This window comes from Phalacrocorax carbo, chromosome 4 (genome assembly GCF_963921805.1).
Source record: "Phalacrocorax carbo chromosome 4, bPhaCar2.1, whole genome shotgun sequence".
Taxonomy (NCBI): Eukaryota; Metazoa; Chordata; class Aves; order Suliformes; family Phalacrocoracidae; genus Phalacrocorax; species Phalacrocorax carbo.
The window spans coordinates 50,307,488-50,322,403 of NC_087516.1; the positions used below are offsets into that span (position 1 = coordinate 50,307,488).

Consider the following 14,916-nt stretch of genomic DNA (forward strand, 5'->3'; position numbering starts at 1 on the left):
CCCACCAGCTGCTTGCTCGAGTGGTCAAGGGGTTCCCCTTCATCCCGTTCCTAGACAGAAGAGCAGAGCCCGGTGGTGCGCACTTGGCCTTTTTTAGCAAACCTGATGGTGTGCTGTAAGCCACTGTATAATTTCAGGTGTTACTCTGCAAAATGTGATGGCTCTATGGGAGCAATAAAGTTAGCCAATTACAGGATAATATTTTCCTAATCCATACTGCAGTGTGGGAGAGCTCTGATGAATTTCAAAAATGGTATCTGTGAATGCCTTTTTAAAAAAGTACCAGATAGTAAAAGTAAATGATTTACTTAGGCATACAGTGGGCCATTTCTAAATCAAGAGCCACAGCCTTCCATTTCTGTTAGTCAGTAATACTTTTGCTAATCAAGATATTTGAGGAAAGGGCTTTTGTGTTTAAAGTACCAACTTACTGAGCATGAAGGAAAAATGTTATTACACTTGTCTAACCTAATAGTATTCAAAAGCCTGGTTAGGACTGCTAGATGTGCTGCCAAACCAGAATGTGCAAACAGGTCTTTTAATCTGATTAGGTCCCTGAAGTGTTGATATAATACAGACCAATAACTTTCCTGCAGGAAATCCAGCTGTTTGAAATCGTTGCACAAGTAATGCAGTAGCAATAGTGTCTTTTTTTCCCTCATGACTGGCTGGCCAGAGCTTTTCACTCACCATTGATTTGAAATACTCACAACTGTGCCCAGTATTTTATCTTAATGAAAATAAAAAAAAGAGGAACATGTACCATGGCTTGAAAAGACAGTTGCCTGTGGTGGGCAGGAATCCCCTCTGATGAAGCTGGAGAGTGGCAGCAAGACAAAGGCAAAAATATTTTTGTGTCATTTTACTTGTTTTCAGTCAAGTTTTAAGACAGATGTGTAAATTCTTCCAAAAGCTAAATAACCTTCATGGCCTACATTTGAAACAGCGATTTCGGTTCTCTCAGAATGACAGGGGTTGGAAGGGACCTCTGGAGATCGTCTCGTCCAACCCCCCTGCTTGAGCAGGCACCCCTAGAGCAGGGGGCACAGGAATGCATCCAGGTGGGTTTTGAATGTTTCCAGGGAAGGAGATGCCACAACCTCCCTGGGCAGCCTGTGCCACTGCTCCATCACCCTCACAGGAAAGAAGTCTTTTCTCATATTGAGGTGGAACTGCCTGTGTTCCAACTTGTGCCCATTGCCCCTTGTCCTGTCATTGGGCACTAATGAAAAGAGCCTAGTCCTGTCACCCTGACACCCACCCTTTAGATATTTATAGGTATTGATGAAATCCCCCCACCTGGATTAAATTCTCCACCTTTGCCTTGAAGTAATCTGCTCTGTCAGTGGGGTTCAGCAACACAGAACTGTTTGGTTAAGAGACCTGTCATGTAAGAGGCCATCATGTGGTGGAACTCCCAGCTGCAGGTTGTTGTGAATTCCCAAAGCTGAATATATTTCAGAAAGCAATTAAACACACTTGTGAAAGGAACATTGACCAGTATGATGAGATGCAGATACTGCCTTTGTCTGAGAATTCCTCAGCTGCAGGGGGGGTGGGGGCCGTGGGAGGTGCATGGCTGTCTGTACTTGCCTTCTTTCTTCTCACACTTAGGTGAAGGCAGGATGCAGAACTAAACAGGGCTCCTTAAGGCCCTGGAGAGGACTGGTTTGTTGTGGTCCTTGTCCCCCTATGCTGACCCCCAAAAGAGCTGTGATGGGGGAGTACTGTTTCCAATGGAACAGGACTCTAACCCTCCTCCCGCAGCCTAGAGAAGTTTTTGCTAAGGGATACTGCTTCCAGAGGAGCCTTCCAGTTTACCTGCAGTCTGATCTGGCATTTCCCATGGCCCAACGGCTTTCCTTACCTGTAATGAGAGTTTCACTGGAGGCTTATTACAAATACACATAGAAGGCAGCACAAGGGTTTTTTTTCTTTCTTGCAGGACAGCTTCGTCTTCCTGTTTTTCTTATACCATTGTGGCTAGAGGCTTTAATTCTCTGGCAGGTGGTGTATGATATGTTTTTCAAGCCCTGCATCTTTTGGCTCTTAGGATATTTTCTGCTCCGTGACTTTATGAAGCTGCTTAAAAGCTATTTTTCTAATTTCTGAATTGGAATTCCCTTAAATTTATATTACGCAATGTCATAATGATTCAGCTTTGTAGAATACTATCTTACTTCTAAAGATATTCATGTGCAGTTTTAATCCTGCGATGCAACAACCCTCCTGAGTTGTCTATTGTAACTCAGAATATAATCTGTAAATGTTGCTTTAACATTGCTTGTAGTTATCTCTATTCTTAGAGTCTCGTAACTAAATCTCTTGGAGAGTTCGTGCTCTTTTGTCTGTGCCTTTTATTTTAAATGCCTATTTTCTTGGAAAGTGGCTGATGAGAAAATATTTGGAATTTTTTAAATAATCACTGCTCTCCTGAAGAACTTGAAGTCTAATATTACCATTCAAATAGGCAGGTGAAAGCTTTGGAGAACCGTAATTCGTACCTTTTTAAAAAGCCGCACTGCCTCGCTTTTGTCTCAGAATTTATTATGCTTCCCAAGTATTATGTGACATACTGAATAGGGCAGGGGGTGGGGACATTGTCTTCAGCTGACATGCTGTTATCAGCGGGACTGTGTTTCTGGACACAAGATTTCGCAGTCATTGGTTGTCCGAAGAAAGCCTTTCCATCTGAGGATTGGACAAGAAGATGCGTCAATTTGCTGCCCGTCTCCAAGGTACTGGTGATGCTGCCTCCACAAGCTGGCTAACGTCACAGCTCCATCACCCAGCGGGGTGTGGGCTTTTTTTCTCCTCTTCTCTGTTTTAATTCTGTATTTGCTTCCTACTGCATTTCTTAATCTGTCTTCTGCCAAATGCTAACAGCATGATATTTTGCAATCATTTAGGTGAATACAAGAAGGACGAACTCCTGGAAGCTGCTAGGTGAGTGTTGCTTAGAATATAAAGCATATTTTGGGGGCGGAAGCAGGAGAGGAAAAGGGTTTTTAAAAACAGTAATGTTTTGTCATTGCCTCTCCATGAAATGATGCAAATAAACCACTTCGTTAGCATAAATCTCTTTGGACTTTGCAGTCTGGTACAAATGGAAAAGCCTGTTTATGTAATCGAAAACCCCCACTATGGTGGTTATAAGGTTAATTTTGAGTTTTTGCTTTAAGCTGCTTAAATCCTCTTTATCATTTTGTGACTGTTCTTTTTAGGGGCAAATTAAATATTGGAATTTTTCTTTTAATCTGGTTTTTAGCAGTACCTTAGGGATATATTTTGAAAAAAGGCTTTATCAGAAAAGAGCATAAGGAAGCCTATACAAATGGTGTAAAGTTCAGTTGTATATTCCAAAGATGCTTTCATCCTTCCTTCTGACAGCACAAGACCATTTTGTATAGACTGTTAACCCTTTTAAAAAAATTTCTGGATATTGGTGTGTAGCCGTTTCAAGTGTTACGGGCCATATGCTATGAAAATGTGTTTAATTCAGCAAATGGCTTTCAGAGGATCTGTAAAATTCGATAAAGGAAATATATGATGAGGTTAAGGAGAGAAATTAATAGGTGTTTTTGCATGATCTGCAAATTCAATACTCTTTTCTGTATTTGCCCTTGGTTTTGAAATGTTCAGAAGATCCTTTAGTGATCTGACATTCTTCCTGGCAGAGTACAGATTTCAGTATACTAGACTTTGACATCCAGCTTCTTAGCAAATGTTTTGCAAAGAGCTCTGTCATTTTGGTGGTTTTTTTTTTGGTCCCCCCCCCCCCCCCCCCCCTCCATAATCCTCTTCTCTCCATTTACAGGAGTGGTAATGAAGAAAAACTGATGGCTTTATTGACTCCTTTAAATGTGAACTGTCATGCAAGTGATGGCCGTAAGGTAAGTTAATACCTGCTTTATATTTCCGTTACTCAAGAAAGGCCAATTTAACCATACTGGGAAGCATAGATATATAAACCAAGAGAGTGTACAGGGGAAAACCTGTGATGTCTTCTCACCATTAAATTAAATGCTGTTGTATTTGATGCTGGCAGTTGTGACAGATCAACAGTCGGCGGACATGAATTTTGTGTGTGTCTTTTCTTTTAAATGTCAGACCCTGGTGTACATGTAAAGTGAAACCTTAAGACCTTTTATAAGAAAAACAAAATGTACTGTTGCAGATTAATAAAATAAGGGAGGAAAGTTGGTGTTTATAGTTGAATATTGTCTGGGTGAGGTGGTTGGTATTCGGCTTAGCTCCTAATGCCCTGCCCTGTAGACTGGCACTGTATTGATATGCTTAACACCTTCTGCATTTTCTTAAATTTGACATTATTGTTTTGACTTTCTCTGGCAGGGATGTTTGAATGAGTTAAATGAAGGATTAGGCTGAAACTGGAGGAGGGAAGAACATACGGAGTGAGAAGTAGATCCTATGATTTTTAGAGTTTTAGACATCAAGATGATGGTCTGTCTAGACCGTTGGAATTACAAACGTTGGTTATTTTTATTTTTTTTCACTGTGTACCAGAATGTTCTTAATCCGCATCTCTTAAAAAATGTCTCTCATGTAACAGTACTACTCACCCTCGGAGAGAAAAGCATGGGAGTGTTTTCCTTTATAGTTTTCTTTATTTTTGGTGGAGGGTGGTGGAGCACAGTGTAAACCTCTGGCCATTCTGGAGCTGTTCTGGAACAGCACAGTTCCGCTGAAATCAGTGGAGATAGGCCAGTTTATGCTGCCTTCTCATTAAAAGACATGTTGCTGACTATAAAAATACAGCTTCATTGTGAAAACATTCCTATTTTTAATACACATTTTAAAATGTTTTCACAATTGTAATGCCTATGATACCTACTATGTTGAAAAACCCCAGTTTGTTTACATTTATCACTGATGGAAAGTTTATGAGTCTTCCAGGTTTCTAAAACAATTAATATTATGATCTGAGGACAGGCAAATGAACAAGGGCTTTATTTAGTTCAGCTGTGTTGGAACTGATTAAATACTCCCCATATTTTAAGATTAAACATGTTGCCCATAGTTTTTCGTTTCCCTTTTTTTAAAACTACCATTCAAATGAGATTATATTTAGGTATTAATAGTGCACTGGCTTGTTATAATTAAGCATGGTGGTATACAGCAGTGCATTACTGACTAATTGAGTCTCCATCACTGTTGATTTAAGGTCAAAGGCAGAGTTGTGATTTTTGTCAACATGGAGAGGAATATGCCCTTGCAGATATGTTATCTAGAATATTTATTACTCTTAATAATAATTTTAAAAGCTTTTAAAATTTATATTAAGTGGAAAATATTTATGTATTTTTGCAGCCTCTGAATTAGTTTGAAAATTTATGCCCAAAGCTCAGAAAGCATATTGCAGTTGAAGCTAATCAATGTGGACACTTTAATTTGTTTGTGTGTTTGGCTGCTGGTAAATGCACTGGTTATTAAAACTCCTTTTAAGATGGCTTGCAATTGATATTAATTAGCTTTTTTTAATGACGTCTACCAGATATTTTTTTCCCCTACCATATGTGTAGAGACTGATGAAGGTGAAGTATTTTTCTGTAGCAAGTATGCTGTATAACTATTAAGTATTTCCTTTGTAAGGCAAAGTGTTCAGGTCCTGTACTACTGCAAGATCACTTGGGCTTTAATCATTCTTAGCTGTGCTGCAAATTAAGTGAACTTTTCAGCCTACAGCACAGCATTCTTGTAAATGAAAGTCTCCACTGGTGAAGCTGCCTCCAATTGACTTAGGTTGATTTACACTAGCTAAGAATTTGTCCATTTTGGAAGTCGGATTTTGCATTCCTTGATGCTTTTCATAGCAATTTTTTGCAGATCCCTTGAGTTTTCAAGCCTCAGACTTATCACAGTGTAAGGCCACAGACTTAACGCAGCTGTCAGGGACAGGAAGTGCAGACTCTGTGGAGTGGCCTGAGATGCTCAGCATCCCACTTACTCTACAGTACAGCCATATCCACCAACTCCATGTATGTGCTTCTGCAGTTCGTGCATTCCTTGGCTGTGCACATTTTTGAGATGCCCAGCACTACTCTGGTAAGGGAAATGTTTAGCTTTGTAGGTGAGGAAATTAAGTTGAGTCCTAGTACTTAATGGGTAAATATTTTTTTCTGTAGCGGTAGCAGCGTTCTCATACTTCGAGGTGTAACTTTCCAGAAGTTGTCATCTAAGACCCGTTGCACTAGAACTGAATAGCAGAATAGCCAAGATATTGTTAATCACAGTATTGCTTATTTCATTGCTGTATGCAGTTTACCTTTTTTTTTTTTCCATGGGGACCTCTTCTGTCCCCCATGCATACTAACATCTGGAGTCCCTGGATTTCCCAAACACCACATCTGCGATGAAGTTGTGCTTCATACAATGGACTAAGGGGGTGGAAAACTCTGATAGTAGCTCGCTGATTTGAAACCAGCTTGGGTTGGAAATAGCAAAGAGGTACTGCATTCTGTGTGCAGCTTGCAGCCTTTTCAAAAAGTATTGATAGCCAGAGTCTGATTTGTACTGGACAGGAGTCCATGCTGCTAAAACAGTTACAGCTGGTGCTGATAACCATCGCTCCATCTGTTTATTTAGCATAGAGGTCAAAGACTGAATAGCAGTGAAAAACTGAACTTGCTTCTTCCCCTCCAAGTTTAGGCAGATTATGAGCATTGTAGAAATGTTCACATTGCTGAAGCTCTTCAGCTGTTTTCCCTGAAGAGGGAATTCATTCTGTGCTGCTCTTGCAATTATTTTCTGGAGTGAAAAATGAAGGAGTGTGTGCAAAAGAAAGAGCAATTTTATACATCAGCTAAAGCATTCCTGCATACCAAGGATTTATGTAATTTATGGAGTTTGGTTTTTTGATGACCAAGGAAAATCAACAATAATATTTCAGAGAAACAGCTATTTCATTGAGCTAGATAATGGTTGATTTTTGAGTAAGTATTGGTTTATGTGCCTGTTGAATATATATATGAGGGCATAATTAATAGTGCACAAGTACTGAGCTATACAGTGCAGAGCTATACAGTACAGTGTATACAAGTAAGTGTGTTAGGCAAGGGTAAAAGTTCACAAGAACTGTTTGGGGTTTTTTTTTAAACTGTTCCATTTGTTTGATTTTTTTAAAAAAAAAAAACATAATGCCTGAGCTGAAGTATAATAGTCATTTTTCATGCCAATTAGTCTTGCTTTGATTTTTTAAACAGGAGGCTGAAAAATCACAGAACTGTTAGGATGTGCTGTGTGTAACAAATTTGCGTGTTTTATCACTTCTGTTTAGATTGCTTCACAAAGTATTTGCTCTGTCAAAACAGAACTTAGACAATATGTATGGCACCAGCGTATTCCAGATGGGTCTGAAATTTCACCATGTCCAGCCTCTGAGTTCTGCCAAACTTTTTGGTCTATATGTAATCTACAGAAGTAATGACTCCTAGAAGACATGCTATGGTATTGAAGTTGACAGACGGTACTGAACTTTTACACTGTTAAAAAGCCAAGCCACCTATTTACATGACTATCTACGTAAATGTTTGTAGGCTCCAGGGACTTGCTTTACAGCCCCCACTATTTTCCCTTAATTTTTTTTTTCTCCTCTGGGAGTGTCTTTTTCAAGACTCAGGTGTGCATGAATTTTTGAAAAATGTTTTTGACTATTTTAAAACAACAGGTTCCTATCTGCTACTGGAAGATAAAGATGTATTATTTTGTCATGGGAGCTGGATTTCTGACTTCTTACAACAGTCAAAGCTTACCTAATCCAGTAGTTAGTGTCAGGAGACAGACTTTAAATAGAATGTATCATGGCTGCAAGCTGAGTTGAAGCCATCTCTTAGCTCTCATTTCCTTTGGAAAGCTGTTGTGGACACTTGAAATGTGTTTCGGAAAGAAACTGATGTTGCCTCAATTTTTAAAATAAAGAAGTATCCGAGCTAATAAGAAAGCACTGTTTTAGCAATTCAGATGAGAAGTCTTCACTACAAGGCAGACTTCCCACATCACTTCTTGACAGCTTTCCAAAGTGAACTGCATCCAGCTGACATGGTAGCTATTAGCAATGGAAGCTGGATATCTGTTCTGGATTTTTGCTGGTATATAATATCCTCCTCCTGTGCTACTTTATGCATGGTCAGATCATGCCAGCACTAAAATACTCAGGTGTCAGTTGAATAAAACCTTCCCTTTGTGCGAGGGAATCCAGCTCCTCCAGTGAGGAGTTACTCAAAAAAACAGGTTGTTTTGCTCCTTTTCTCAATGTTCATCTCTTTCAAAGTAGCGAAAATATCTGAGATTTCTTTGAGCTCTTTGGTGCACAGAACAATTATTTTTTTGTAAAATAAAATGCGGTCTTCATATTTTGAAAGTGTAGTTTCCATTGATCTGTTGCATCTGTATTTTGTATTTACATTTTGTATGAACCATAAAACAGAGAATTACCAGTGAACAGCTTGGTCTCAGGTATTTGTTCAGCAGGAATTGCTACTAGAAGGCAGCACAGGATGCAATTCCTCCACAGCTACATTGTTTTGCTTCCTGCAACTTCCTTCCCCGCCTTGCTCCCTAGGAACTAGAAATGTAGATATTTCTGCAACAAGTGAACCAGGGAGCCTGCAAACAATGCACCTCTGTTCTTTCCCAGCAAGGGACCATCCAGCACGGTGGATGAGGCAGTGATTCCATGAAAAAAAAATTTATTTTTAAAAGGCCATTTCTAGCACTCATGTAGTCCTCCTTCATTTTATTTCACTGTAGTCTTCTGGCTCCTAGTGCCACTTTCTTTGTTTATTCCCGGCATTCAGTCCTTAAGAGCTCACAGTACCAGTCCTTAATACTTGGTATTATGCCTCTCCCACGCCTTTGTTGTTATGCCTTTCCAAACCAGATGTAGACAACCCTAAGATCCAGAATACCAGTAGCAGGCCTTTGCATTAAACTTTGAGTCAAAGGAAATGTACTTGCCTCTTGGGTTTGAGGCTGTTTCTTCAGCCCATTCCTTCCTGCCATACAGACATTCATTTTTCTTGTGCACAGCATCATCCAGCTTCATTGATGCAGGGTACAGATATAAGAAATCCAACCCTGATAAGGTCTGTAATGCAGTGTTGAGTACCAGTATCCTTGGCCTGAAGCAACCACTGCACAAGATCTTGCATGTGCGCGTTTTGTGGAGAGGACAGAGTGCCCCTCAGCTCCTGCTATGGGGTATCTCTGATGTGAAGTAATGTTCTGTTGGATGGGGTTGCAGATTGCTTCTCTTGCCTCCTCTGCTTCTTTCTATCTGCAGTGAGCTTGATCAGCCTGTAAACAAAGGGCTGATAAATGGAAATTGAATTCTAACAGAATCGGGTGAGTTATGATTCCTCTTAACAGGGAGTCTACAGTTTGCTGCTGGTAAGTGGATTTGCCAGCCCCTGTTCCAGAATTCTGGTTGTTATCAGCCTTTTCATGAAAAATCCTTAAGTTCAAAAGAAAATTGGCATGCCTTCCAATTTCTGAGTCTATGGAATCATCGATCCAAGTTTTCACAAGCTTTTTCTTTACAGTTATTAAGCCTATAGACTTGAGCAGAGGTTGAGATTCTGTCGTAACCATCTTGGCTCTAGGAGCTGGAGGTTGAAGAAGAATGCCATGCATTGCAAGACTTTTGGACAAATTGATGCTAGTGGCACTATAAACCTTTATAATTGGGTGCATTTTTCTTGTGCAACAGTAATAAAATGGAAACTAATACCATATAAAACTATAGGTCTGTTCTATAAATTTATGGTGTACAGATTATATTCAGATGAATATGGAACATCTCATGGAGAAAATTTCACATATAATAGTGTTTAAATGTTGTGAAAATACACGCTTTTCTACAAACAAAAGCTGTATATCTAAGCAAAAGACTTGTGAGCAGATATTTGATGCAAGGCATTTTTGTCATACCCAAGGGTATGTCTCAATCTCTGTGTGTATACTCTACACATTTGGGTTTTTTTGTCACAAGTAATACATTATTTAGTGTCACAATGCACATATCTTCCCCAAGATTTTATGAGCTTTTTCTGCTGTTATGCATTGTTTGTTTGTGTCGTTTGTAGATACATCAAAAGTCTCTAGTCTCAAGGCTTATCTGCAACAAGAAATACCTTGTGTGGAGGAGAGGAGCAGAGGAATCATACACCGACTGTGTATATTCTTGGTTCAGAACAAGTGCTTTCTCCTCGATCAGTCCAATAAAATAAAAATTAAAATAAAAATGTTAAACTATAAAACGTTATTTTATTTCAGGAAAAAAGACAGCTCTTCATGGAGTAAAACCAAAACAGTTATTCCGGAATAGCTGAGTAGACAAGCCCTTGCTGAATCTGCTCACTTGCTGCTTGCTAGCGTAAAGTGTCAGTCTGGTTTTGACAAAGTACTATAAAACTGCTTTTGTGGGTGGGAAATGTGCAGATTTTGGGCTCTTCGTTTGTAGTCCTGCAAAGATTAGCCAGAAGTTTCACGATGCATGATTACAGCTTTTTGGAACTGCAGTTACTGAAATAAGCGATAACAACGTACTCTGTTGGCTAACGTTTGCTAGTGTGGAGTTGGCCCTGACTGATGGCTCCACACACTGTAGTCTTTGACACCAGTCTTGGATGTGTTTCATTAAATGCATATGTATCAAAGGTATATTTAGGGGTGTGAGTATGTATATTTTCACATATATATGTATATAAAATTTTAAAAGTATATAGATATATATGCCTGTATATACACACAAATATATTCATATAGGCTGTTATGTATACCTAGCTGTGTGTACTTATGTATATATGTGTGTGTGTGTGTACACGTTATTCTGAAAGCTTATAGTTTTAAAGTTTTGGGGCTTAAGATCGTTTACTGTGGTCAATGACTGCTGCGTTCTGCAAGTGCTTCAATTGTTTGTGCTGCTTCTGCAGCCTCACCAGCGACCCATATTGGGTCTGGGCAGATATGCAGTCATAGGAGAACTTATCAGATGCTAGCTGCTCCCTGGCAACTGACTTATATGCTCTTATCCCACCTCAGGTATGAAGGTATTCACAGTACCTGAGTAAATTAAGTGAAGAAGGGCAGCTGGGCAGCTGGACTATAAGTTGATCTCTAGAGCTCACTTCCAACCTCAGTTGTTTTGTGATGCCCTGGTGTCCCACAGTAATATGTTCGTATGATCCATACTCACAACTTTGATTTGGATGAAGGGCTTCACAACCTTAGAGCCTATTCCTGTGGATGCTGTAATTAGGAGGGCTGATGGAGGGAAGAAGATGGATTAAAGTCCTTCTAAGCAACTCTTCCCGTAGTGAATATATGCCTTAGTGGTGAAAATAAGTACTGTAGGTCAGATGCAGACATTTTTGCACTTTGTTCAGTTATAGCTATACTTCTCCATAATTGATTTAAATATTTTAAATCAAAGTCAACACTCAAAGTTACAGGTCCTTCTTTGATTTAGGTAATAGAGTACTGTGAAAGAGGTGATGTCTCCAGTATTACAAAAAGGTTACGAAGCAAATGCCATAATGTTCATGATGTGACTGGGGCAGGAGTGCCCATTGTAGTTCACATAAAAAGAACATTTAAAAATGGCCACAACTGCATTTTGCCTTTAAAAACACCATTTTGTTTAAAAAGATAGTTCCCAGGATTCATGTATGTCAGAAATAGTGTCATGTTACGCCCTTTGTTATGCTGTGATCCCATCTTATTTCATCAGCCAAGCAAGATCAAAGTGGATAACAGAAGAATCCCTTCTCTGGCTTTGTACAGTATAGGTGATTTGGCTCAATCTCTGTCCCTGGTGCCACTTAAGACCCTCTATCACCCAAGATGATATCTTTTGAATAAAATGTAAAACTGATCTACCTGCTCTAAGTTTCTGTTACGAGAGCTTAAATATTTTCCCCAAAAAGTTGCAGTGAGTATCCCTTCACCTGTTTTCATTTCCTTCAGAAATTATGTGAAGTGTAGCCTACCATGTCCACAAATAGAAATTGTGCACTTGAAGGACTGGAAGGAAATTGCTTACTCTGTAGTCATTTTCTCTGTAGTGTTCTCTAAAAATCAGGAAATCTCATTTGTTAGGTCTTAATCAATGTACTCTACAGGAAACCTTCAAATGTATTAAAGGTGTGGAGGTTTTTTTATACGCGAACTGTTTCCCCTTGATGATTAGCTTCACAAAGGGGATGGCTTTTTGCATTACACTTTTATCCATCTACTGTCAAGAGAACACAAGTCAAACTGGCAGATATGGGCAGAGCTGCCACTTAATATTTTATGCACATTAGCTAAATGCTGTCGCCTGGATTTGGCTCTATGAGCTCATAGAGCATCCAGAAGTTGAGTACTGATGATGTTTTTTCTACTGTGATCTCAAGAGTGGAGTCCTTTCCTTCACAGAGCTTGCTGAGGTTATGTTTGAGTTGAAATGTGGCAGCTCAATCCATGGCCTGTATGCGTATGATTTCTGTATATGTTTGACTACAGTGAATGCTGTAGATGCCATTTCTATCTTCGGCATCACTTCCCTCTCAAAATCCCTGCATGTGAGCATGAGAGGTACTGAGAAGTAAACTGTTCTGCCTTCTTGTTGCTTTTCACTTTTGAAAGCAATATTACTTTGTGGCCTTCCTCGGTCAGACCTATCATTTAGTTGTGCCCTGCTGCCCATCTCTGCATGCTATCATGCATCCATCTCAGGACCTACCATCATCTGCCTTAGAAACCATTGGTGAGAATTAAGTTAAAAACCTGTTGAGTGTTCATGTAGACTGTGTCAGTTGGGTTACACTTATGCAAGTGCTTGTTGACTGCTTCAGAAAACTCCAAGCGTTTTAAAGGTGGAACTTCTCTTAACAATATTTGACTCTTCCCAAGCAGATCATGCTTATCCAGGTGTTCGTTATTTCTAGCTGTTATTATGTTACATTTTTCCTGGTACAGACATGAAGATTACAGGATTGTGATTCCTCAAAACATGTTTTCATGATTGGTATGCAACTTTCATGTCTTCATGTACCAAGATAATCTTAAGTGAAGGTCACATACCACTAGTAATTCACCTGTTTCACTCTCCAGTGCTCTCTTGGGGGAATGCAGTCCCATCCTGGCAATTTGTTGATGTTCATTTTGGTTATGTGTCTCATTACCTCTTTTATGCTTTATTTAGTTTCAGACAGATCCTTTGTTAAGCTTCACCATGCTTCCAAATAACACGCAGGCTCACTTGCCAGGGTGTGAGAATTACCTGTTTCTTCTAAGATGTATACCATGCGAAGAGTTCCTTTAGTTCTTCCACAATGACTCCTTGCCTGCAAGAGCTCCACTTCTTGCCCCAGCATCACCTTGCCCCAGCATCACCTTGCCCCAGCATCACCTTGCCCCAGCATCACCTTGCCCCATTGGACTGTCTGGCGGATTTTGTGCTCCTCCTGGGTTGGAAAAGGATTTGTGGCTGGCTTGAATTCCTTTCACTAGTCACTGCTTAAACTGTTTTTGCCTGTCTAATTGCATTTTTACCTTTAATCTGCTGGAGTTTATGATCCTTGTGATTTTCTTCAGCTTGTAAATTCAGCTTTTTGAATGATGCCTTCTTAATTCTAGTAATCTCTTTTAGTTTACTGTTAGTCACACTGGCTTCTTTCAATTTATCAAGCCCTTCCTAACAGAAGGTATGCATTAGCACAGTGTTTCCAGTGTTGTCTCCATTAGTAGTCTTTATGCTGCCTGTAAGGACTTAATTCTCTTAGCTACCACTCTTACCTTATTGTTAAGAATCTTCCCAATTTTTTCATAGCTTCCCTTTCTGAAGGTTACCGTGGTCATGCTGGATTATTTTAGCAAGCATTTCACCTGGTAGATAAGTTGAATCTAAGTATGTTACAGTCAGTGTTAAAGAACAGCTTCTGCTGCAAGGTTTTGCACCAGGTGTCACTTGTTACTTGGTACCAGCTCAGTAGTTGCATTTACTCCTGGAGCCTCCCTGGCCAACTTCTCTGTAAAACAATCCCTGACAGCATCCAAACATTTCACCTCTGTTACATGTTCCAGTGTGATACTTGCCCAGTCTAGATGACAGCAATTTATGTCACCCAAAGCCTTTCTGTTTTCTGCCCTTGCTGCCTCTCTGATTTCTCTCAGCACATCAGTTATTACTTGCTAATACAACCCCATCATTGACTTCATAGGTTGTATGGATAATTTAGACCGATCGGTTTAATTCTAAACAAAAAGAACTGCAAATACTTATGTGTAAAGAGAGGTGTATTTACATAACCGTTGCTAAAACTTGTGTAAGTTGACTGAGCAGGCAGTGGATGAACAATAAGAGGGGAGGAAAATGCCAAAATAGGGCATTGTCATTGATAATGGATGTGTCACTGATGAATAAGAAAATTGAGGTTATTTGATTAGTCTTTTCTAAGTAATATAATACACTTCTACTTATAAAAGAGACATTTATTGTGGCTGCAATTCTTTAGAATATTTATATTCTAATAACCATAACTTTTCAATTTTGAAACATGCTAAAAGGAAGTATGAGATAAATTCTGTGTCTTTTTTTCCTGTACTTTGCAAGGCTCTTCTTCAAAGGAACAGTGAAGTCTACTTGACTGGATTATAAAGGCATTAACTTACAAAATGTGCAAATTGTTACTGTTATGCAAAAAAATAATTTTGTATATTTAATTTTGTGAATTAATTATTTTAGATCTCATGTTTTAATTTCATTCCAAAATATAAGGCATAAATATTTATTTCACGCTGAGCACTGGAGCTGAAAAGCAATCAATTTGCAAGCATTGTTCTTAAGAGTTCATTCTGACCCCACTTTCAATAAAATGAATGAAGTGCTGGTTTGAATGTCATGTTAACAGAGGG

General features: G+C 39.3%; 1 protein-coding gene across 3 annotated transcripts in view; it reads left to right on the plus strand.

Annotated features, from left to right (window-relative positions):
• Positions 1-14,916, plus strand: part of TNKS (tankyrase) — a 149,195-nt gene that overhangs the window by 77,109 nt on the left and 57,170 nt on the right. For all 3 annotated transcript variants that reach the window (XM_064449900.1, XM_064449901.1, XM_064449902.1), the window contains 2 exons: positions 2,910-2,946; positions 3,818-3,893. In XM_064449900.1, coding sequence (XP_064305970.1) covers positions 2,910-2,946; positions 3,818-3,893 — 113 coding nt within the window. The remainder of the gene's footprint in view (positions 1-2,909; positions 2,947-3,817; positions 3,894-14,916) is intronic.